Source organism: Lonchura striata, chromosome 7, assembly GCF_050655825.1.
Source record: "Lonchura striata isolate lonStrDom1 chromosome 7, ASM5065582v1, whole genome shotgun sequence".
NCBI lineage: Eukaryota > Metazoa > Chordata > Aves > Passeriformes > Estrildidae > Lonchura > Lonchura striata.
This window is the reverse complement of record NC_140709.1, coordinates 10,132,592-10,156,269: the sequence shown is the minus strand read 5'-3', so window position 1 is coordinate 10,156,269 and position 23,678 is coordinate 10,132,592. Positions and strand designations below refer to the sequence as shown.

The window sequence follows — 23,678 nt, the reverse complement described above, 5'->3', positions numbered from 1 at the left end:
TCTGAATCTTCAGCTGGTGTAAATTGGCCTCGTTGGAACGACACCAATTTATCCTGGCCGTGGCCTGCGCCGAGCACATGTGAAAGGGAAAGATCTGGCAGAAGTATTGGCTTGTCCGTCACCATCCGTAAACACGAGACAAACACAAAAACAAACACCATGTTGTATTTAAGCCCTGGCTTAGCAAAGCATTTAGATGTATGCAGAGTTCTATTTTAAAGCTACGAGTGCTTTGATTTAATTAAGGCTGTATTTATAAAGTGATAACAGGAATTACAGCAGATTGGAGGGGTTTTTTTAATTGAAAAAAATTTCATAAAATTTGTTGATTAATGAAAAAAAAAAATTAGATGTGCTATCAAAGTTTTTCTTAAAGTCCAAAATTTATTCTGGATCCAGTACCCTCCTACCTGAGAACAGGCATTTTCCTGGTGACTGTGGAGGTACCCAGCCCACTGTAAGGGCCCTGTGGGCACTGCTGGACATGAATAACCAACATCACTGCCAGCTTTGCCACAGCCCTGCTCTGCCTGGCCACGGGCCCTGCTGAGCCAGGCACTGATCCATCAACTCGTTTTGTGGCATGACCTGGGACCTCCCTCATTGCTGTGTAGCTGGGGCTGCATCTGAGCCTGGTTACCCTCACCAGGCCTGATCCTGACCTGCTGGTTGACTTCATGGCTTAGGCTTGGACTCGTCTTGTACCAAAACTTGTGCAATGTCCTCCTGCTTAAATCTGGTTGCTGTCAGTTGTAAACCTCAGGGGCTGTGGGACAGGCTCTGATAAATGAGCTCTCTGTTCTACCTGCTGAGTCTTTGTTTCTGGCTCCTCATCCCTTAGGGACCAGCTTGCCTGGACAGCCAGCATCAGTCCTCTGTTCTGCTGAATGTAGCTCAGAGGCTTGACTGGAGGGATTTTTCTGTGTTCCAGGTAGAAATCCTGATTCTTTAGACTGTTGGCGCTTCCCATATGCTCCTTCACACACTTCTGTTGGCCTTTCCCAGACATTTAGGTGACCTAGACATATGGCTGGTTCCAATCAAACTGTAGTTTCAATTCTAGTCTGGAGACATTGGGGGAGTTTCTTGATTGTCTCTAAAATTAGCTCACATGCAAATCTTTCCTGGATCATGCCCTTGCATGTCAGTAGACTGTGTATGTACCACAAATCTGTTGCTCAGTACTCTTTTTCTTCAAATACTGGCTAAATTCAATTGCAAAAGATGTAATAAATATGCCTTGATTTTTGTTTAATTGAATTGTTGTGAATACTTGAACTCCCTTAATGAGATAGGAATAGACCTTGTAGCTGGAAACTTTGTAAACCTCAGGAGAGGAACTCTGGCAGTTACTGTTGTGTGTGTGTGTTATTATTTTGTTTATATTGTGAAAACATATGAAAATGAACTTGCTTAGCTGTAGATGCTCTCAGAGTGGAACTTTCCACTTTCTGTTGTCAATTATTCAGTTTAACTCTGGGTGGACAGTTTTGAAAATACAAAATGCACATGGACTCTTAAATGGACCTCTCTTTAATAAGCAATGTATGCTTACCTCCAGCATTTCTCAACCTGTGAATGATGGATATTAAGTTCCTTAGTGGTTGGTACAGGTATTTGGTAAAACAGATTTATTCTTCTAAGGCCTTAAGTGGCTACAGTGCTTGCCTTGAAAAAAATTATGGGGTCCACAGACTGGAAGAGATTGGAAAGCACTAATATAATGGGGATTTCATTTACCATATAATTAGTAATCTACTCTCTCCACAACTACAGGCAAGACATTCTTTTAGATTAACATATTTTGTCTCTTTGTTAGCAGCAGATGGAGGCATAGTGAGGGAATGCATTTATGATTACCTGGATTTCAAAACCCTGCCTCATATTTTCCTTAAGTGCTCTTGAACTTGCTCTTATTCAGAACATCACCCAAGTTGTGCTTGTCAGAGCAAATCACATAAACACTACTGGTCTTTGTCAGTATTTGTGCAGGGAACTACCAAGAGAAAAGATAGTGAGGCAAAGCAGAAGGTACTGACGTTGATCCAGCAGCTGTTGCTCTCCCATTTTTGTATCTCCTTTTCTAGAACTGATACCAGAAGCACTGCACAAGTAATCCTAAATGATGTCAACTGGAGTATTTCCAAAAAAGAAATAAAATCAACATTTCACAAAGTCCTTAGTGTTAGTCCTTAGGATCTTAGTTGGGATTGAAAGATACCCATGAACTAAAACAAGTGCAGAGAAAGGCTGTGTATGTTAAGAAGCTGGGCTGTAGTAAAACAAACAGCACAAGAGACAGTGACCCTACCTGGTCCACACTGGAAAAGGTTTAACACCTGGTAGAACGTTTTAACTTACAGGGAAATGTTGACCTAAGAGAAAATGTGTATAAACTGGATATGAGCCTTGTGTAGATCAGAGCTTATCAAAGAGCTCAGTAACAGAAGCAGAAAGTTTTTGGAATTGCTTGTCATAAGAGGAGCTGGCCTGTAGCACTTCACTAGTTTTCAGGTGGAGCTTCATCCCTTTATGAAAGGAAATTTTATCCTATGATTGGCTGCCAAAAGTAGTGATTGGACTTGACCTGAATATCCCTTTGGAACCGTTTTCTTTACATGTACCCTATATTGTTCCTCAAGATTACATGGTTATAATGGTTATCATCCTGCCCTTAATTAACCATATGAGTTTGATATTTATGGCTCAGAACTTAAAGAGAAGATGATTTGCTACAAGCCAGTTCATAATTAATTCCAGCCCTAGTATAGTGTTCAATAGATTTGGGATTTATTATTTCCAGCATGTACAAACAATTTCATTAATAAATATGTTTAGTTCACTGGCTGCCAAGGCCATGAGGGCTGTAATCCTCCCATCAATACCACTGGCATGGGGTGTGCTGCCAGCCATGTGGTGGGCACATCAACTTGTGGTGCTTTGCACCACTGTGTTCAGAATCCAGTGCTAATGCTCCTCAGCAAGCACTGACAAAAGCCAGAGAGCAGAGGTTTTTATCTGAAATCATGTTATGAATCTCATTTTAGCTGATGTAGAGCTGGACTGTGCACAGCCTGCATACATGCTGTTCCACATCCGCATGTTTCTTGTCTGTTCTCAAACAGCTGTTCTCACCCTGTACTCACTGGCCTGCCAGATGTTACAAATCCAGGGAAAATATGGAGCCACATTCTCCCTCTGTAGGACTTATTCATGACCAGCTTGAGACCTGCTGTTTGGTCTAACACTTAACCTGGATTTTCTAGTAACTCATCAACTATGATGACAAAACATGAGGTTAAGAACTCGTTGTTGCCAACAGGACTGTTGCTGGAGATGTGATCTGATACCCTAATCTCAAGTGAAGTTGCCTCAAGACCACATCTTTAATAATTACTGGTGCATATATGATCACTAGTGACAGTGAGGCTAGATTCTTAAAAATGCACAGGGAAGAGATCCTTTGCATCATTCTTAATTCTTCTGACTCTCGTAAAAGACTAATTTCCTTAATTAAATGTAGCACTTAAGATTCTTCAGCATATACATTCAATTTTCTTTATGTATTGTTAGAAACAGGACTACAAGAGATAATCACATTGAAAGTTTATCTTCTTTTTTAAGTGTGCTTAACCCCTCCCCCTGCTTCTCAGTCACTGGAAAACTCCTAAGTACTTTACTGTCTCCAGATTATCTACAGCAATGTGGAGAAGTGCCAGTCTGGGAGACATTGAGGACAGTTGGTTCACATGTTTTTAGTGATGTAATGTCCAATCTTAGTTATTCTGTGCTGCTGCTTAGTGTGAATTCATGACTGCAGGAGTGATTAGAAGGCTTGAGAGCAGAATTATTTCACTGGCAGTCAGCATGACTCCAACTAAGAAGTAAGTCACAGAAATAATTAAAGATCCATTAATTTTGTGATAATCACTAGACTAGGTTTGTTAAGAGAGTCTTTTTCATGGATGGGACGAGATCAGTTGATACAGTGCTGTATAGCAATGTTAGAGTGACATGGAAAATCTGTTTGCTGAGGCACTCTATCTGGCTTAAACTGATCTCATGGGGCAAATTCTCCACGCTTTGATATTTATTGTATTAAAAACTCATTCCTTTGACAGGAAAACTCACTTGTCAAAGGATCTTGAACATTTTTCCAGGAGTCCACATTAGCCCCTTGAAACTGGGGCAGTCCTTGCAGGGTTAAGAGAAATAGCATTTGTTGGGTCATTGGCACGTTCACATCCATAATGGTGCATTTTAATTAAACAAACGAGGCAGTACACTTGCTTCAGGAACAAAGGAAGCATCAGAGTTTCTCATGTGGAAAACAAGTTTCACTTGAAAGCTTTCAGGAAATATTGCTGGTAATATGGGCCAGACCAGACAATGTTGACAGACCTTCATATCAAAACCTCCTGGCCACACACTGCAAACTCTCATGGCACCATCACATTTTAAACTCACATAATTAAACTCACATTTCATCTGGTATTTTCAGAGTTGCCACTTGGAGCCACATTATTATGAGAAAATTGTTTAAAACCATTTTAGAGTTTCTGGTCAGAGAAAAAAGGTTGAAAACACAATCCATTGTATCTCAAAGGAAAGTAATACCCCATTTTTATATATTTATTTAAATCCCATCATTGTTAAGGAAATCTTGTGACCTATGGTACTGTGTAATACATATCTCATCATTGAGGTCTATTGCTCAGTGTTGCTCAAAATTCTTGAAGGACAGCCTTTAAACTGTTGTCATATTTCAGTTTATTTAACAAGAGAAAAAGAAAGGGCAAATCATCTCTAAAACTTCCTTTCTTTTTCTTAATAGTTGATTATTTTACATTAAAAGGGAGAAGCATGGCTTAACTTAAACTAGGTTCTCATCTGGCACTAAGTGTATAGATTAGATAAAGGAAATGCTCCCTATCCACAGAACAATAGATTACTTGTTTAAATTACTTGTCTTAAAAAGATACTGATTTGGCTTTGCTGAGCATAAAATATTAAATTTACTGTTTATTTATAGTGGATTCCTGCCAATTTTTTTCTCCCTGACTGTCTTTAGATTGTTTAGAACATTAAAAAAAATGTTCTCATCAAACATATATCTACTTACAAGAAATCTCTGTTGGTCTTTCCGCAGAGACATAAAATCTTGTTGTTAGGACATGAACTTGGCTGTTATGGAATTTTCCTTTCTTTTTTACCTTGATGTTTTTCCTGCCTTTTTTTTTTTTTTTTTTTCCTTAAGCCCACAAGTGTGCAATTTATGTTGTGCTAATGCTGCTTATTAAATCTGCATAAAGGGAGAAAAAGGAATCCAGTGAGAAAGCTTTAATGCCTCTTCGGGTGTAGTAGGTAGTTTCATTCTGCTTAATTGGCAGTAATGTTTGAAAACTCTGACCTCATCCTTGCAAAAATTTTGTTACTTATATTTCCCGAAAAAGTGGTGATAGGCTTGATCATCTCCATTGGTAGAAAGTATCTGTGTCATTGATATTACTTTAGACTTGCATCTTTGTAACTTGAATCAAATTTGGCTTTTAGGACTATTTATCAACAGAAAATGCAAGGCTGATTTAGACTCTATAGCTGCAAGTGTATTTTCATAAATAAAAGATTAAGAACTCAGGCATATGTGACAGTTTCTTGGGGACCAGGTCAGTGTAGTATGTTTGGTGACACTTGGAATGTTTATTTGCCTTTTGTTGGAAGGGATATTCAGTGTTATTTTTGTAAATCCTCTCCATAGGGCAGAGCACTCCCATGCTGGATCGAGTGCTCAGCATGGAATGCTGCTTTTCCTGCAGGAATTTTAGGTGACCCATGCAGGGCCTTTTCTCTCCTCTCAGGAGCCCCATCTCCACAGGGAATGGGGAACTGACCCTGAGCAGCTACAGCAACAGAGCAGCGGGCTCTGCATGTTCTTCAGCTGGCACGGGTCAAAAATTGTTATGCAGTGCTGAAGAACAAAACAGCTTTTTTTTTGGAGGACGTGGAAATGTTATAACAAAGATCTGAACTGATCTTTTGACCCTCAGAAGCTGCTTCACTGCCTTTTTGCCTTAAAACACTTTAACACCAGGGACTGCACTGACCTGACCTGTGCAGCCTCCATAATTAGTTTTTCTTTTTTATAGTGAATTAATGAATTAGGGAGTTTTGTTGTTGATGTTGTTATTAGATTATTACTACTACTACTACTACTACTACTACTATTTTTATTATTAATACGAAATAGTCCTTATTAATGGACAGTTCCCCAGCTTACTGGAATGGAGATAAGAAAACATGGTTTTAAAGGATTTTTAAGGATTCTGCAAAAGAAGTTTGCAGAAAAGATCTGAGATTGTAATTGCCTGCAGAGCTGCAGTCAGGAGTAAAGAATGAAAGGCTCTCACTTTGAATACATTTAGTCTCTAGCACAACACAGAACAAGCTAAAACATAAATGCACTATCTCTTAGCTGACTTCTGAACTTCTGACAGCTTATAATGAATGAATGGGCTGCAGATTGAAATGTCACACTGATGTGATTCTGAATAAGAAATGAGTTTCATCAGCTTTATTCAATACATTCCTATCTGTGTCTGAAGTACTGAACAATCCATTTTGCTTGGGAATACATTTGGAAGTGGAAGAAGTTGAAATGTGTGCTCTCTATAGATATTAATAAAATACTTTTTTTCTTTTTTTCTCTTCATTCCCAAAAATAGTAAGTGGCAGACAGGCTGGGTTCTGACTTTGAACTTGGAAAGATCTAGGTAATAAAAGTGTAGGAAATCAGCTGGCTATTTGAATGTAATATTTGGAAACTTTATATATAGTTAAAAAATAAAGGGGTTTGAGAAAATTGCATTGGTAATATTTATGGAATTTTTGGTCCATTTGTGAATTAAAAGTTCTTTATCAACTGCTAGATCTTTGGTCAATGAAGCAATCCCTGATTATAGTTCCCTCTGCTGACATTTTTCTATATATGAAATTCCCATTATTTATAGAAAAAGACTGTGGGATCAAGTTTACTGAAGATGTTTAATAAATTATTTTTCCTGAACTATCATTCTGTTAATAGTGAAATTTGGTGATAGCTTCAATGCTTCCATTGTTCAACCACAGTTTATTTTATTGAGCATCATAGGTGGGATGATTTTGGCTATATTGCGTACACATCTATCTCAGAAGAGGATTTTTATATGTTGCACTGTCTCTTACTGTTTCTCTCCTAGTCTAACTCTGTCTTTATTTTCTCTCTCTCGTGTGAACCCTTCTAGATGTTTGACTGGATCAGCCACAACAAAGAGTTGTTCCTGCAGAGTCACACAGAGATCGGTGTGAGCTACCAACACGCCCTGGACCTGCAGACACAGCACAACCACTTTGCCATGAATTCCATGGTGAGTTGAGTGCTGGGAGCAGCACGGGGGAGGAGAGGGCCAGCACAGGAGGCCACCTCCAGTGCTCAGGGACCAGGGACCTGTGAGAGGTGATGGAAGGAAGGCCAGGCTGGCTGAGGCAGCAGCAGGGTGTTGCTCTGTCCAGCCAGACACTGATGCATGATAAATAACTTCCTTGACTTAAAAGCAGCTCAGTCCTGCTGAGTTTGTTTACATTTTGGAGAGCAAATACAATATTATTTATTTTCCATATTTCTTTGACTGGGAATTAATGAGAGCTGTAGGATGCACTTTAATAATTTATACTTCTCCCTCGACAGAGGGTGGAGGTATATACCTTATATATAAGGTACTTTTCAAAACCTTGAGAAGGAGACACTAATCAAGCTGTCAGTTGTGGCCACAGTGGGATTTTGTCTTTTTCAGTTAATTGGTCAGAACTTTTGAATGCAACTCAATTTGCCTTTCTTTTCCAAACAAGAAAAACCATCAATATACCTTCATAAGTGCTTTGCTCATTTTCTTATTCTTACCAGACATAAGGTATTTGTCCTGGAAACTGCCCTGCTTTCAGCACAGAAATGAGGACAGGCTGTATTGATGTTTTGATCGTTGCAGTGGATAGCAAAATGCATGTTACCCCCTGCTGCAGCTGTGCAGTGCAGAGATGAGCCTCTCTCTTAACACTGTCAACTACAGCAAAGCTTGCCCTGAGTAAAGCACTCCAGCAGGTGAACCTCCTCCTGCTGTGCAGGGTCAGGCTCCAGCACGGGGGCTGACACCTCAGAGATGCTTAAAGTTGGTGGTGTAAGTCACTGCAGAGCCACACCTGCTCTGCTGCCCATGGGCAAGGCACTGGAGAGCAGCTGCCTGAAATGGGAAAATGAGATCCCGACCACCCGAGGAAGTGACAGAGCCCACACTGCTTTCATCAGGTTACAGCATTAACCCTGGGATTCTGGCCAAATTCCAGGGCAGGTAATTAACTTCTCTGGCCTGAATTCCACAGGCCACTTCCACCTAGCTAGCTGTTCCCCACTTAAAGCACTGTGCCTCACTAGGGCATTGCATAACAGTGGGAGATGAGAAATGTTTGTAATGCCTATTAATGTGTTTAGGGTGATTATATCAGAACAGAGCACTGAAAACCAGGCTCTAGGCACCCGGTAATTAAACTTGCCCTCACAGTGCCATCTAGCAAAATCCAGGATAACACTGTTTCCATATAACACTGCTGCTCTCAGAGTCCCAGTAAGTAAATGTGTCCTGGAGGTGAGTGCATTAAAATTAATTTGACTTATAAAATATGCAAATTTAGTCATAATTCTTCAGAAATACCATTAGAAGAGTCAGGCTTGGGAATCTCCCTTTATCCTTTTTTGTGCTAATAATACCACAAAATATGGTAATGTAAAATAATGTTGTCTAGTATTATTTTCTTAAAATAACTGGAAGTTAGGCTTGGAAAGGGATCATTGCTGTTAAAAGAAAATTAAAGATTTTGCTAGAAATTTGATTTATAATTTAGGTGGATCTTTTTATATGCAATACATCAGCAACTGCTGGGTTGAGAATAGCTCAGCTGTTTATTGCTCAGCAATATGAGTAATAAAATAATGAAATCTTGAGGCACTTTTTTTGGTTGTGGGGTTTAGGCTTTTTTATGGTATTAAATTTTGTTTTGTTTTGTTAATACATTAAAATCAGTATCTATTGGAGATCTGGAGGAGGACAAAGTAGCTAAAGATGGCTGTATGTTTAGCTGGAAAAAAGCCTACAAACTTCAGTGAAAGTTGCATCAGATCTTGGATCTGTAAGGTGTTTTGTTTTGATTGTGTTTGTTGTTTGGGTTTTTTTTCTTTACACTGTGCCTACTGTCCTTTAATCCTGGCATAGCTAATAATAATTAAAATGCAGTCTTCAGTTCTTCTAGCAAATGCACACCCCTAATGTTTACTGGGTCATGCCTTTTGTTGCATGGTCTTCCTGTACATCTCCATAGGCATGCTGTGACCAAAGCTCCTTTTTGGGAAAACAATTTGCTACTCTGTTTGTTACAATAGTAATTCTTCCTTCTAAATGATCAATGTGGGACATGGGGAAATAATATATTTGAGGTAATAAACTGTAGTGTGGTTTTTCTTTCAAATAAAGAGCATAGATTATTTTTTTTCCCTGTGATTCAAGGCGGTGCTTGTTTTCACTTCAGTTTCAAAATAAATTGTTACTCTTTATCACAGCTGTATAGTGTTTATACTGAAGCAGTAATACTTTTCACAAAGATGAATATGTAACTCAGACCTTTTTCAAGCAATATCAATAGTCTAATAAATTCACTAGAAAACAAATCCTCAGTGTTCCAGAATGGCACAAAGCATACTGGATGTAGCTCTGCATTTGGATAGCTGGTGTACATGCTATTTGTTCTGACTAAAGTTATTTGTATTTCCCTTGCCTGGACTTTTTTATGCCTGGATCTGATAACTTCCTTAAATTATGAGTTCCTGCTTTCTGCACACAAAAATGGGAGTGTTCAGTGCTGATACTGCTGCCTGTTCTGCTGTCAGGGAATTACCTGACACCACACAGGATCCATGTTGTCTTAAATCACAATGTATTTCTAACATGTTACAATTATCATGTAAAGGCTAATAATGTCTGTTGAAAATTCCCAATATCTGTCTTCAATGAACGGTATTTTTCTGTATGTAGGCTGAGCTAAAATGCCATCCAATATTACACAGGCTACGTGTAATTGTTCTTGTTATAGAAACTTAAAGGTCTTAAAGATGTCTCATGAGGGCTTTTTTTGTCACTGAAACATTATGTTTTAGATTTATGTGTTAGGCTCATTTCACATATAGTTTCTAAAGTCATAGTAGCACAGTATAGACTAGTTATTTTTTTATTTTATTTTAAGGAAAAACCCTTCAGCAATCAAATTTCACTTTCAATTAATCTGCAGAACCCTTCTCTAGTAGCCCACTTTTGCTGCTTGCCATCACAGTATCTCACCTAGTCCTCTAGGAAATGACATGCATACTGCCAAATTCCTTGCAGATTTAATGCTTTCCACTGCTCATTTTTCTTTTGTGAGTGTCAGGCGTTCTTTTTATAAGTGTGCCACAAGAAAGTGTTGTCCCAGCCAGGCTTGGAGGGTTTAATGAGGAGGGGAGGTCTCCCAGCATGCCCACGAGGTGCTCAGGGATGAGTGGCTGTATTTCCCCGAGGGACATCATTCCACAGTTGCAGCTCCAGCACTGTCAGTGCTCATTGTGACACTGGGCTCGTGCTGGACCTGGATGTGCACAGTGCTCACTGTGCTGGGGGACAGCTGTGTCACATGCTGGGGACCAGAATCAGGACCACAGAAATGGGCTGAGGGTTGGTGGACAAAGAGGGGAATGGGAGCTTACAAGGCACTGCTCAAGTCTTCCGTAAGCTGTAAAATAAACTCTTGCCTATGGTGATATCCATGTACATGTGGGGAAATTTTTGTTTTGTTTTCCAGCCCAGTGATTTTTAAAAGGCAAAAATCCCCTTTTTTTGGAATAAAGTTTCAAAGTCGAAATAATGAGTTGTGTCAAAGTCATGGAACATTGCTGTGTTTAAAGAAAAAGTTTCCAAAGAAGTTTCAATTTCCTGTAGAAAACAGGTTTTTTTCATCCTGATTTTGATGAAATATTGCAAAGAAAAAATTATCTCTAACATGAGAAGTGCCTTTGAAAATTGTGCAAGTACATGTAAAATACTTTTTTCACTGCTGAAAGGTATATATTAGCCAAAATTTCAGTACATCCTAGTGTCATGACTACAGAATGTCAACTGAAGTGCTTTTACTTCTAGACATTAATATATTATTTCCTCATTTTTTGACCTGTTGTGCTCTTATATAGCTATAAATGACTGATCCCTTGCAGTCCTCTTTGGGTACCCCCCTTGGTTTTGAAAGAAAGATGAGGTTAGGTTAAATTTAAAGTGAGACTTCCCATGCACCTACAATTGTGGATTTTCCAAGCCTAAAAGAAAAACAAAGTCACAGACATTAGTTGCTCTATTGAATTTATTTCCTATTAAGATTGAAAGATCTATATAATAGTGACATAGAAAGAAAATCTCAATTCATTCAGTTTATAGAAGTGAACACACCAGAGGGCAAGGGAGATTTAACTTTTTCAAATGTCAACACACAAATTTCGTCAGCATAGATTTTCCATTTTACTTCAGAACATTACACATTGGCTGATAAAGATTAAAGAAAAAACCTGGCTTACAATGTTTGTTCTTCTTCCAGGTGGTAAAGAAATGCCTTGCATTTTGTGGATTGTGGTCAGGTAAATGTTGGGTTTTTTCCTGAAAGTAAATTATGGGTTGCCTTGAGGCCATACTGCATTTTATTTCAATCTGCAACAGCAATACAGAAGAGCTCATGCATGTGAGTGCATTTGATGCTCAAAAATGAGCAGGAGAAGCTCAGGAGTCTCTGTTTTCTGAACCTTTTCCACTTGGTGCACAAAGAATGGAGGTGTGAGCTGGTGATTCCCAATCTGCTTCTTGCTTCCTGCTGAAAAGAGCTGTGGATTTAGTGGGTTGGTACCCTTCCATGAAAAATTCCCATATAGGAAAGAGACATTTTCATCCTTATCCCTGTATAGAAATACAAGAGACAGAACAATATCTAAATCTATCTAACTTAAGAACTAGACTCTCAGAACATCTGCTGCACTTCAGCTAAATTTTCCCTTACCCTCCTGCTGGTTACCACAGCTGTGCACTGGAGCCATTGGGAACCACAGAATTCACAGTTGTTCCCTCCATGCCCATTGCATCGCAAGATAAAAAATAAAAATAAATAAACAAAATCATGATGAAACCCACCTTTTTCTACAGGAAATCAAAACGTCTTTGGCAACTTTTTCTTCAAACACAGCAATGTTCCATGACTTTGGCACAACTCATCTAAGGTTTAGCACCTGTAGTGACACTGCACTACTTTCCATCAAAGGGATTGACCTGAAATGTTGCAAAATTATCTTGGCTGAGGTTTTACTCATGAAGGATTTCTGGGAAAAAGGCTTAAACATTTAGTATGATTTCCAGTTTCTAACCTAGAGGGACACACAGAAATGTTGGACTGTGGCTGGTGATCAAAATTCAAATCATAGTGTCTTTTTTTAGTATACTTTAAGCTCCAGAACAGTTTTGATTGGTTTCTCTAGTTGTAGTGAAAAAAAAAAAGAAGGTTATTTCTTAAAAATTAATCTAACAATTTTGAGCCAAATCTGTTTTTCAAAAAAAGGCTTTGTGATAAGAGGGGGAAAACAATACTGAAGGCTGGGTATTGCTTATATTTATGTTATTTATGTGACACTTGTCACAGTCATGGTTCTACCAGGGAGAATTGAGTGGCTCAAAGGCCTGGGGCCCAATCTTTTTCCCCTTTAGCACCTACAGTTATGATGAATGTACTTCATAGTTATCCCACACACTTTGCAGACATACTTTGCCCTGCTTTACAACTTAGTTTGGACCTGTGCCTACCTTGGCAGTGCTCTGTTGCATTTCATGTTTGGATTGGCAGATACCTTTCCACATTTTGCTCCCACTCACTCTGATGAGATCCTGCTCCAGCAAACACTTCCATCTCTGATTTATTATTTGCCCGTGAGTAATGCTGCTAAAATCATCAGGTCTGTGTCTGTCCTTGTGCCTGAGGGTCTTACAGACTCTAGTCCCAGAAATTTCTAAAACCCCTTGGAAATAGTTTAGAGAGACAAGAAAGCAGCAGTAAGTCATCATTAGCAAAACATCTCAAATTTTGAGATGTTCCTTTCCTCTGGTGAGGAGGAAAGAGAAAGGAAAAGTGCTTCCATCAAATGACTTTCCAGGAATCTGCAAGACAGCTGTCATTTGTCTTGTGATGGTGCATCATTGTGGGACACTGTCATGATGGCAATTTATTTTCAGCTTGCATTCCTATGCAGAATGGGGGTATTGTAATGTAATTACATTGCTGTCCAAGGTTCAGTTTGAGAAAAAACTATTCTTCCACTTCTTCAAGGCTGAATAAAAACAATAATGGAAAATTCTTAGGAAAGAACAGAAAATATTACCCTTTTAGAGGCTTTTGAATCCTTCTAAATGCAGAATAGAGTTGAATAATATCTCTGCTGGTGAACAGCTTAAAATAGCCTGCAGAAAAGATAACATTTTAACAGAACACCATAATGTAATAGACATTTCTATGGAAACACTTATATTTCTGTAGGATAGCCTTATGAGCTCTTTTAAATTCTGTAAGACTTTTCCATTTGTTGACACTACATGTCTATAAAGGATTATCAGACAGTTCTCAAAGGGCATAAAGCAAACCTTTTACTTATGATATGTGGATATAGCATCCAGAAATATGAATGAATGGAACAAGAATATCAGGAATAATATAGAAGCAATGAATACACCCTAGAAGGTAAGTGAATTGCAGAAGTATGGCAAATTAGTTTTAGATAAATAAATTCAAGGAGAGAGGGGGAGATAACAGTGTTAGATAATAGCATGGATGTACAGAAATAATCCAGAGGGATATGTTTTTAGAGTGGAAGGTAGTATGCCTGCTATTCATGCATATTGAAGCAGGTGGTTGATTGCTCCCACTGAACTGCTTGGCTTCACTCCAGGTGATGGTGTTTGGAATGTGCAGTGAATGCAGAGTGTGGTCACAGTTCTTCCTTCTCTTTACTTATGTGTGCTTTTTAATTTTCAGAATGCCTATGTCAACATCAACCGAATCATGTCTGTGGCAACAAGGCTCTCTGAGGCAGGCCACTATGCTTCCCAGCAAATCAAGCAAATATCCAGCCAGCTGGATCAAGAGTGGAAGAGTTTTGCTGCAGCTCTGGATGAGCGCAGCACCATCTTAGCCATGTCTGCTGTCTTCCACCAGAAATCTGAGCAGGTGAGTTGCTTTGGGGAGAGGCAGAATGGGCCCACAGTAAATGATGCTGCAGTTACTGCTTGATGGCTTTTGGCTTATGTGCAGTGAGGCTGAGAGCGTTGTTCCTGGGGGCTCAGTGTCCCAAAAACAAACAGTAATATTTCCACCCTAAAAATGGCCCATATCCCCTGGTGGGTAAGAAATGATGTTTTCACTTTAGTAATGAGAAAGAATCTGATCATAACTGAAGTACACTAGTGCATTAACAAGCTGTTTTATTTCTAATATTTCATTAATGCTGTGAATAAATTCAGGATTATTATGGTCAGGAAAACAGTATCTGCACTCATGTATATGTGGTATGTGCAGAGGAATATTACACACATGACAAAGGTGTAGACCAGCAGGCAATTTCTAGGAGCCAAAGAATATTATTGTTAATGCATATTACGGAGTTCATTCTAATACTTACACTGATCTCCATAGCCCCAGACTTTGTTAGACCTCACTGAACAGAGATTTCAGAGACAGCTGTGAACATCAAAGAAAACTTTCCATACCCCTGAACTCTATTTTGTGTCTTTAATAACTACTAGAACAGTTCAAGAGTTCATAGCTAGAATAAAGATTTAAAATGTCACTGAATAAACCTTGAGCTTTTTTTTTTGCATCTAAGCCAGGTTCACCTAATAATGATGCTTCAACAAAGATGATAGTTGAATACATTCATTTTCCAGTGACTAACACTGCTTTGGGGCTCTCTTCAGTGTTGTTGTGTGCTTGTTTTTCCAAGTAGTTAATACCAAAGCCACTAAGTGGGTGTGCTTGATATTTATAAAATAACCCATACTTCAAGCATCTGAAGACAAAATTGTAAGAGCTAAGATGGAATATATGTGTAGAAAAGGTTATCTTAAAGAGTAAAGATTTTCCTCATTGTTTGTTGCTGACTGTAGAATTACAATGGATTTTTCTTTATTCCGTGTTTCTTATTGACAACAGGCAATAGCGTAGAGCAATTACTCACCCTACTGGGCACTTACTCATGTAAGCACACTCAGTGCCTTTGATGGGACTGATAATGCAAGAAGATTCCCAATACAAAAACTTTCATCTCCTTACAAAGGTAGTCTTCATGTTAATAATTGGTCAATCATCATATATTTATAAAGAAAAATCAAAACATATATATATGCAGTCTATAGTCACAATGAAAATGTTAGGGTTTATTAATGAATTGGATAGTTCTTTGCTTGGTTATGTTTGGGGTAGTTTTTACCTCTTCATGGTTTTTTGGTAGTTTTGTGTTTTTGTTTTTTTTTCAATGAGTGACCCTCTATTTGTCTGAAGTGTCAGTCTTGTTTGCTATTTCTGAGGAGCTGATGAAGTATTGTGCAGCATGAAAGGCAATAAACCAGAAAACTATACTGACCTGCCTGGCACTTCTTCCCAACAAACTGAAGTTTGTGCTGTCTGACAGGAGCCAATTTCTCATTATTAACAGACTGCTAATTGTGCCAGCAGATGCTCCACACTTTCAGTAAGAGAAAATTCAGTGGAAGAGAAACACTGAAGTGAAACCTGTGAACTAAAGTACAGAAAAGAAATGTGAGTGTCACTGTGTCCATGAGCCAGGACTAACATTTTGTCCCTGCCTTAGTAACTCTGGCATAAACCAATGTCTTGAGCTAATAATTGGTCGTTTAACCTCTGTATAGTATAAATAGTGAGGTGTTTGAGATTTGGTCTGTAACTAAGTCTGTTGTCTATCAAATATTCATTCCAAATGTGACTCTTTATTAGTTGGCATCAGCCAGGGTTTCTTTTTTAAACTCAAATCAGGGCTTCATTATTTTACAATAAATAGAGCTTACTGTCAAATAGGGCTTTATTGTGAAGCAAAGATAGAGATAAACCCACTATTTCCTCTGTTGCAGATCAAATCTATTTTTGCTCCCTTTGTTCTCTCAGCAAGGATAATCTTGTTGCAGATGCAGCCATTTCTCCCAGAGTGTATCCTGCTTCCCTCACACAGATCTCTGGAGCAGATTGCCATTCCTTCTCCAGTGCAATAAGCTGCTGCAGTCTCTTTGTTCATTCTTTCCTATTGATTGAAGGTCTGTGTGATGCCAACAGGAAGCCAGTCTTCTAGGACCATAATCTTTCAGCCTCTGGCACACCCCAGCCTGCAAGGGAGCTGTTGGCTGGGGACAGAGATTTATGAAATATCTATAATACACAAGCTGAGCAGGAAGAAACTTGTTTTTTCAAGGTCTCTTCCTAAAGACCCCACACAGAAAACTGCACAGAATGCAATTTGACTGGTTTGGAAGGAAGAAAGGCTAAGTCAACCCTGCTGGGAATTGAACCTCACATCTGTCTTCATGTGCCTCGGAATCACAGTGCTTTCCTGGCTTTTATTGCAGATACATGTGGCATGTATGAATGGGACTCAGCTGAATTGATTGCTGGATGCTTTCTTTCTTTATTTTCCTTTTTTTTTTTTTTTTTTTTTTTTAGTGTGTGTGCACATACTTGTCCTTCTTAAATTTTTAAGCACAACTAGTACATGCTAAACCATCAAAAGAAAACAAGACAAACGTAGCCTCCAGCTAGGCAGTCTTCAACACGAGTATCTGATCAAAAGCCAGTAGACTGCACTCAAAACAACCACTTTGTCCAGGTCAAGGTACCACTCAATAGATTCAGTGGAGGTGTTTCCCAAATGTCCTATCATTCCACCTGCTACAAATCTCTCAATTCTTTGGTGGTGTTTCCTTCTTTCCTATTTCTTTTTTTTTTTTCTTATTTTTAAAATTTCCCCTCCTTTTCTCATGCTAACATAGAGCTACTCTAGAGCAAAGGAGAATATGCTTCTCTAGTTTTATATATGTCTGAAGCTATTCAAAGTGTCAGGAGGATGTAGGACAACATGTCTTTTCTCACTGAGATTTCAAGAGAACTTGCTGATTTACTCCAGATGAGCTTCCAGCTCACCAACAACCAGGTGGGGGAAGCACCCACACAGGTGTCCTCCCCATTTTGGATGTAATCTCTGAATGGGCTAAAGTGTTCATAAGATGTTCACTCTACAGGTTCTCTCAGAATGCACGAATTAATGTTTTGAATTAGCCAGGATATCTCAACCAATTAATTCTGGTTCTGAGTCTACCCTCAGAAGTTCATGAGCAGAATTACTCTTTAAGGCAGTAGGTGTTAAGTGCACACACTAGACATTTATGCTGATTCTCAGAAAAGTGACCCCTGACCATTTGTTTGATATTACGTTACTCCTCAACTATGAACATTACTGTTCTCATCTCTCAGCTCTGCCTGGATCTCTCTAAGCACATCTTCAACTCCCCTGTATGATGCAAGGAAGAGAAGAGAAGAGAAGAGAAGAGAAGAGAAGAGAAGAGAAGAGAAGAGAAGAGAAGAGAAGAGAAGAGAAGAGAAGAGAAGAGAAGAGAAGAGAAGAGAAGAGAAGAGAAGAGAAGAGAAGAGAAGAGAAGAGAAGAGAGAAGAGTTAATATTGATAAGATGCAGGGCTAAGACCAAAATATAAAGGAAAATTCCAGAAACAGCATCAGGAAAAATACAAGTATCTTGATACAAAAAAATTGAAAAATTCAGGGTAGCAAGAGGTATTATGAGTCACTGAGGAAAGTGGCTTCATGACTGTCTTCCTATCTTTCCCCACAGCCATTCTGGCATGAAAGCACACTAGAATTTTGTTTTAAATTTTCTATGTCCTGTAGAACCACCCTGGTTGTCCTGCAGCTTCCACAAAGAGGCAAACAGTGAGCAAGGCTTGGGCAAAAAAGATAGAGAAATGCAGAGTACAGAATATCTGAGCTGTGTTTTGGAGCAACCACCTGGTACAGCAGAGCAGTCCCTGAAGAAAATCAGTAAGAAGTCTGAGAATCCTTTATTACCTGTTAGAATTTGCATACAGAATTTGCAACTCAGGTTGAGAATTACAAGTGTAGGTCATCATTTTAAAGATGCTTTTGGATTGGATCAGAGACACAAAGGTACTGTAGGGACGTCTTTATTTTTTGAGAGACATTCTTCCTAATCTTTCTTAAATTCTTGTAAAGCATGGGCAATTATTTTAGCCTGTCATTTCAAATCATATTTAAAGGGTTTTTATGTTCCCAGTAGGAAATATTCTAGTCAATAAACTAATTACAAATTTAAGCATTTCAATTAAATGGTATTGAGTTCTAGTAGACAGTAATGACTCCTGTTCCAAACTAACAGTTAGTAATTTACAATTTTAAATGCAAGTTTCTGCAACTCAGTCAAATGGTGATTTTGTGTTGCGATAACAATTGGCTTCTAGCATGAAGGGTTGCATTTAAATAATTTTTTGTCCATCACAGTGTGTGACAAATAATAAAAATTAACAAAGCTGCTCTTTTGAAAATAGCCAAATCAATGATGCTATGGTCTGAACTAACATTTTGAACTATCAATGGCCTGAACTAACATTTTGCAACAATCCCTAAAAAAACCCTATTTGCTCTTCCAGCATGACTCTGCACACACAGCACAGACCACTCTGCACTGTTTCAGAATATCAAACACTGGCAGGCTGAATCCCTTTAAACTTTTTAAAACAGAGGATATCGACTGCTCTTGCTAGGGGCGGAAGCAAAATTAACAAAGTAATTGTGACATTGTCTATGTACAAAAGGTACATGCAGAACAGCAAGGTGGACATGTGCAGTGGATCTTCTTGAGACTTCTCTCACGTACTGTGCAAATCCCAGTCTGGAGTTGTGACAATAGATGAGTAACAGGACTGTAAGAGCTTTTCCTGAAATGGGTAGAATTCAGCAGTTTTGATAAGAACCATAACAGTGTGAGTCCAGCTGCAGGAGCACTCGTCTCTGGGGTGTAAAGGTCTTTTGTTCACTGTTTTGACCAAGAGGTTCATGGAACAGCCCCAAAAGGGATAGTGATCCCAGCTCTGTGCTCTTAACTGCATCAGGAATTATGTGAATTCCATTACTTTGGCACAAAATGTGATGACTTCAGCTTTATGCAGGGATGTTTGGGGATTTCATCTGAACAGATTCATCAGATCATAAGTCAAACCACTGCAGGAGAGCCTGCTATCCTTGCCTCTAGCTTTCTAGAAAGCACAGTCATCACTGGTAGACTTGTACTTTGTAGACATGAACTCGTAGGAATTCATCTTTTGTCACCTAATCGTTGTGCAAAGAGTTTACAGTGCAAACACTTTATAGCCTTAATTACACAGAAGCATGGTGAATAGCTTTACATTACCAATAAAAAAGGATGCTGATGCCAGAGACAGGGTTGAACTGGAATTCTTTGCTTTGAATCTCACAGCCCTTCATGCTGTGAGTGAGTGCTTAACTAACAAGCCACAGGTGAACACTTCAGGAGGTGACAAAGCTGTGATCCTGGGGTGTTTTTATGGTGTTATACATTCGTCCTACAGGGCACTACATCTGTTGTATGATTAGTTGTTCTTTTTTATAAATAGCCCAAGGTGTGGCAGGCTGGTTTAACAGAAAGATGGAAGAAGAGAAAGCATTAATGAGAAATAATGAGGTGGCATTAGGCAGTTCATATGGACAAAATATGATCATGTGAGCTGTGTCATTGAAGCCAGCCCTGCTTAAAAGAAAAACAGGGTGGGAGTCTTAGAGACCAAATTCCTCTTTTCTTTTACAGAATAGGCAGCACCCAGGAGAGCTTCCTCAGTTTGTTCTGCCAAAGTGCATCAGCACTGCTCTGGACACTGTTAGAGTAGAAAAATATTTTTTTCCACCCCTTTGCACCCCAAAGTGTTCAGTTTCTGGCTGGCTGTTAAGGCTTCCAACCAAGGTGCTAAACCATATCAATTGCAATGGCAATGTTTTTTTTTTTTTTCCTCCCTCTTCATGGACATCTGCCCACCAGGAACTGGACTGAGACCAGCAGCTCATTTTGTGCTGGCTGCTTAGCAGCCTTCAGATGGTAATGGTGTTAGCCTATTGTGCTCGTTTATAACAATTGTATCTGATCACTGATGACCTGGGCCAGAAGCACATGTGACACAGGGGCTTAAAGCCTTGGCATCCTAGTAGTAACCCCACCGAGCTGGACCTGGGGTGGGAGCTCCTTGAATGCAGACTTTTTCTTTCACTGAAATTAATGTCAGCAGTGATTTTAAAGGGGAGTTTTCTGTTCCTCATGTGAGTAGTTTTAAGGACAGGTAAATGAGGGAAGACAGACAGATGAGATAATGTCAAATCCAACTGTGCCCTTTTTATGCTTCACACTGGTGGTTTTTTCTAGACATGTTTCACCCTCCCTTTTTGGAATGCAGTGTTGTGGCCTCCCTGATGGTGTGCAAAGGCTTTTAGAATGGGTGTTTGCTGAACCTGCTTAAATAAGCATTTATTTTTAATCCAGAAGAAACAAAAAACTTTCCTTTGGATCTAGGCATCCTTTGTGTACTAAGGAGGTGACGGGAATGTTCCTTTCCAAGGTGCCCAAAAGGACTTCTTTGTAATTTCTGTGTTCTTCTCAGTCATTGCTGCAGTCATGTGTGGCACTCTGCAAAGTTTTCTGATGTTGATGATGTTGTGTTGTGGCACTGCTGCTCATTGCTCCTGGAATTGTTTCAGTTCCTTTCAGGTGTGGATGCCTGGTGCAAAATGTGCAGTGATGGAGGCCTCCCCTCAGAAATGCAAGACCTGGAACTGGCCATCCACCATCACCAGACCCTCTATGAGCAAGTGACTCAGGCCTACACAGAGGTATGTGCTTCCCAGAGCAAATGTGAGTATCTGCTAAGTGATAACAGACACGTGGCTGCATTTAGGAGTTCAGCTTTTCTAAATGAAGTAGGATTTCCTTTGCATTCCTGCAACTCATTCAAAGATAGAGTCAGACCCAATCCCAGGCTGTAGTACATGACTTCCCTGCAATTTGCTTGTAAGGAAAGAATTAAAGGACAAATCTGAAATCATAAAGAAAATCTAGAACCAGTGTTGTCACCCCAAAGAAGAGCCATTTCGCTGTCTCTGCTGAACTGGGAACCCCTTTTTGCCAGCAGCACCTTTACTCCTTTTCCTTTCCTTCTGTGGATGAGTCCTGGCTCTAACACAGGTATGCTAATGGCTCAAAGAATGCCAAAGGCTTTCTCCTTCAGTGTACAAATCAAAGAGATGTAAAGTCCTAATTGCAACAAATGCTCAAAAGACTTTGCTTCAGAGAGATTCTAGAATCATTTAGGCTGGAAAAGACCCTTAAAAATCTTGAGTCCAGCTGCTGAGCTAAAACTATCATCTACCACTAAATCCTGTCCCTAAGCACCATCTGAGATGTATTTGTATATACTGTTGTAAAATAGCTCTGAACTAAATAGGGTATGTGCTTTCTTCCTTTAAAAGAGGATGCCAAGAATGCTGAGACAAATTCTCTGGAATTTTGTCAAAAAAACCCACATGAAGTTCTTTACTTCCTTTTTTCCCCATTCAGGCTACAGCATAAAGTAAAAGCTACTGACAAAAAGTCAGTTTCCCTGGATTGTGCTGTACTGGAGTATCTCTCTGGCTGTGAAGGTTTTCCAAGCTGGACTGGAGGACTGTGGAAGTGTTTGCTATACTTAGTAAATTACCAAGTGAAGACTCCAGGACGGAATATATATATATATATATATATATATATATATATATATATATATATATATATATATGTATGTATGTATCTTCCACTTGCTCATGTCTTGCTCTGGTCATCATGGAGGAATGATAGATTTTCCTCCAAACCCCATTTTTTTTCCCTAGTGCAAACTGTGCTTGTTTCACAGATGACACCATTAGTCTTCCAAGGCTCTGGAGGTCTTCCTGGCCCACTGTAAAGGATATCTGCAGATTTTCACTTATTCCCTATCTTTGTATAGAGCAGCCATAGGATGTTTCCACTAGCACAACAAAATCTATCTTTTGGTTCACCCAAGGTTATATAACTTCTTTCAGAAGCATTTACATTCTGCCCATTCTTTTCCTACCACAAAGCCAGGAATATCAACTGGTGATAGACGTGATAGAAGTGTGTGTGTTTTGTGTCAGGTGGTGAACTAAACTTCCCCAGAGTCCAGCAGCAGTTTGCTTTGACAAATGCAACACTGGCATTTACACCTTACTGGGATTGCAAGTCGTGGGGTGCAGGTCCATTCACCTTAAGACTTTTGCAATACTTAAAAATATGTTGTAAATAAAATGGAAGTGAAGTGATGTGACTGACTTGGGTTGTTTTGCTTGTCTCCTTGCACAGTCCTTGAAAAATTTAAAAATATTCACATTAAAAGAGTTTTGTTGATTTATTTTTGCAGTTATGAGGAGAACATGGAAATGAATGAAAGAGAACTGTAGGTGGCTTCTCCAATTGTGAGGCTGCTCCTTTCTGAAATCTGCTCTTTGGGGAACTCTGAGAGCACAGGCTTCCTGAGCTATTGATTGGGAATGCAATAATAGTCATAGTTTTGGAAAACAAGCTTTTTAAGCTGAAGAATTTCAGAGATGCAGATAATATGAAACTCTGGAATATCTATGTTATCTTTGAGAATACTGAGTACCACTGGTTATCTTATAGTCACCTGCTCCTTTTTATTTAGTCCAGTGTGCTGGGACAGGGATGTAAACTGGAGAGCAGAAGACCCCTTCTAATAGCCAATGATTTGTATTAATGATTATTAACAGGACAACACAATGATTTCAAATCTGATGTTTTATCTCTGTCCATAGAATAACCAGGGGGTTATGCCCATCAGGGAAAAATCGTAACTTGTAATCTCTGAGGTTTTTTAGACAGACAACAGAAACAAATTGCTATGCAACAGATAAAAACCTATATCCCATAGAATAGAAAGGAGTAAGAGACAATACAGAAGGGTAGCTATTAATAGGTCTGTATTATAGCACAAACTTTGTAAGAAAGCTTTCCTGAGTAAAACATGTGTATTGTATTTTCTGTGCAATCACATCTCTTACTGGTAAACTTTTGAACCTTTAATTTTAATCCCAGTTCTGCTGTGATTGTAGCAGTGTAAATCAGCAAGGACTCTATTAAAACCATTGGAACACCACCCAGGGAACACCCAGGGAGAGATTCAAACCACCTCTAAGCCCAAATCCCAGTAATAGAAACACGATGAATTACACAGTGGATTTAGCCTGTGCAAGAGTAAATTTCTGGTCTAATAATCTGCACCTACATGTGTCCACAGCCTTGGTTTCCTGTTCCCAGCAATTAAGTAGTTGCTGGTTGTCTTCCCACAGATAAAATAGGATGTAGTATACCTTATCTTCTTCCTC

The 23,678-nt window shown here is 39.1% G+C and overlaps 1 protein-coding gene across 14 annotated transcripts in view; it reads left to right on the top strand.

Moving 5' to 3' along the window:
• The window catches only part of KALRN (kalirin RhoGEF kinase), a 477,147-nt gene that overhangs the window by 215,096 nt on the left and 238,373 nt on the right, over positions 1–23,678 (top strand). For all 14 annotated transcript variants that reach the window (XR_014956495.1, XM_085584162.1, XM_085584156.1 and 11 more), the window contains 3 exons: positions 7,281–7,403; positions 14,167–14,358; positions 20,985–21,116. Coding sequence is in view for 13 of the 14 variants with exons in the window: in XM_085584162.1 (XP_085440288.1) it covers positions 7,281–7,403; positions 14,167–14,358; positions 20,985–21,116 (447 nt within the window). In the remaining variant the exon portion in view is untranslated. The remainder of the gene's footprint in view (positions 1–7,280; positions 7,404–14,166; positions 14,359–20,984; positions 21,117–23,678) is intronic.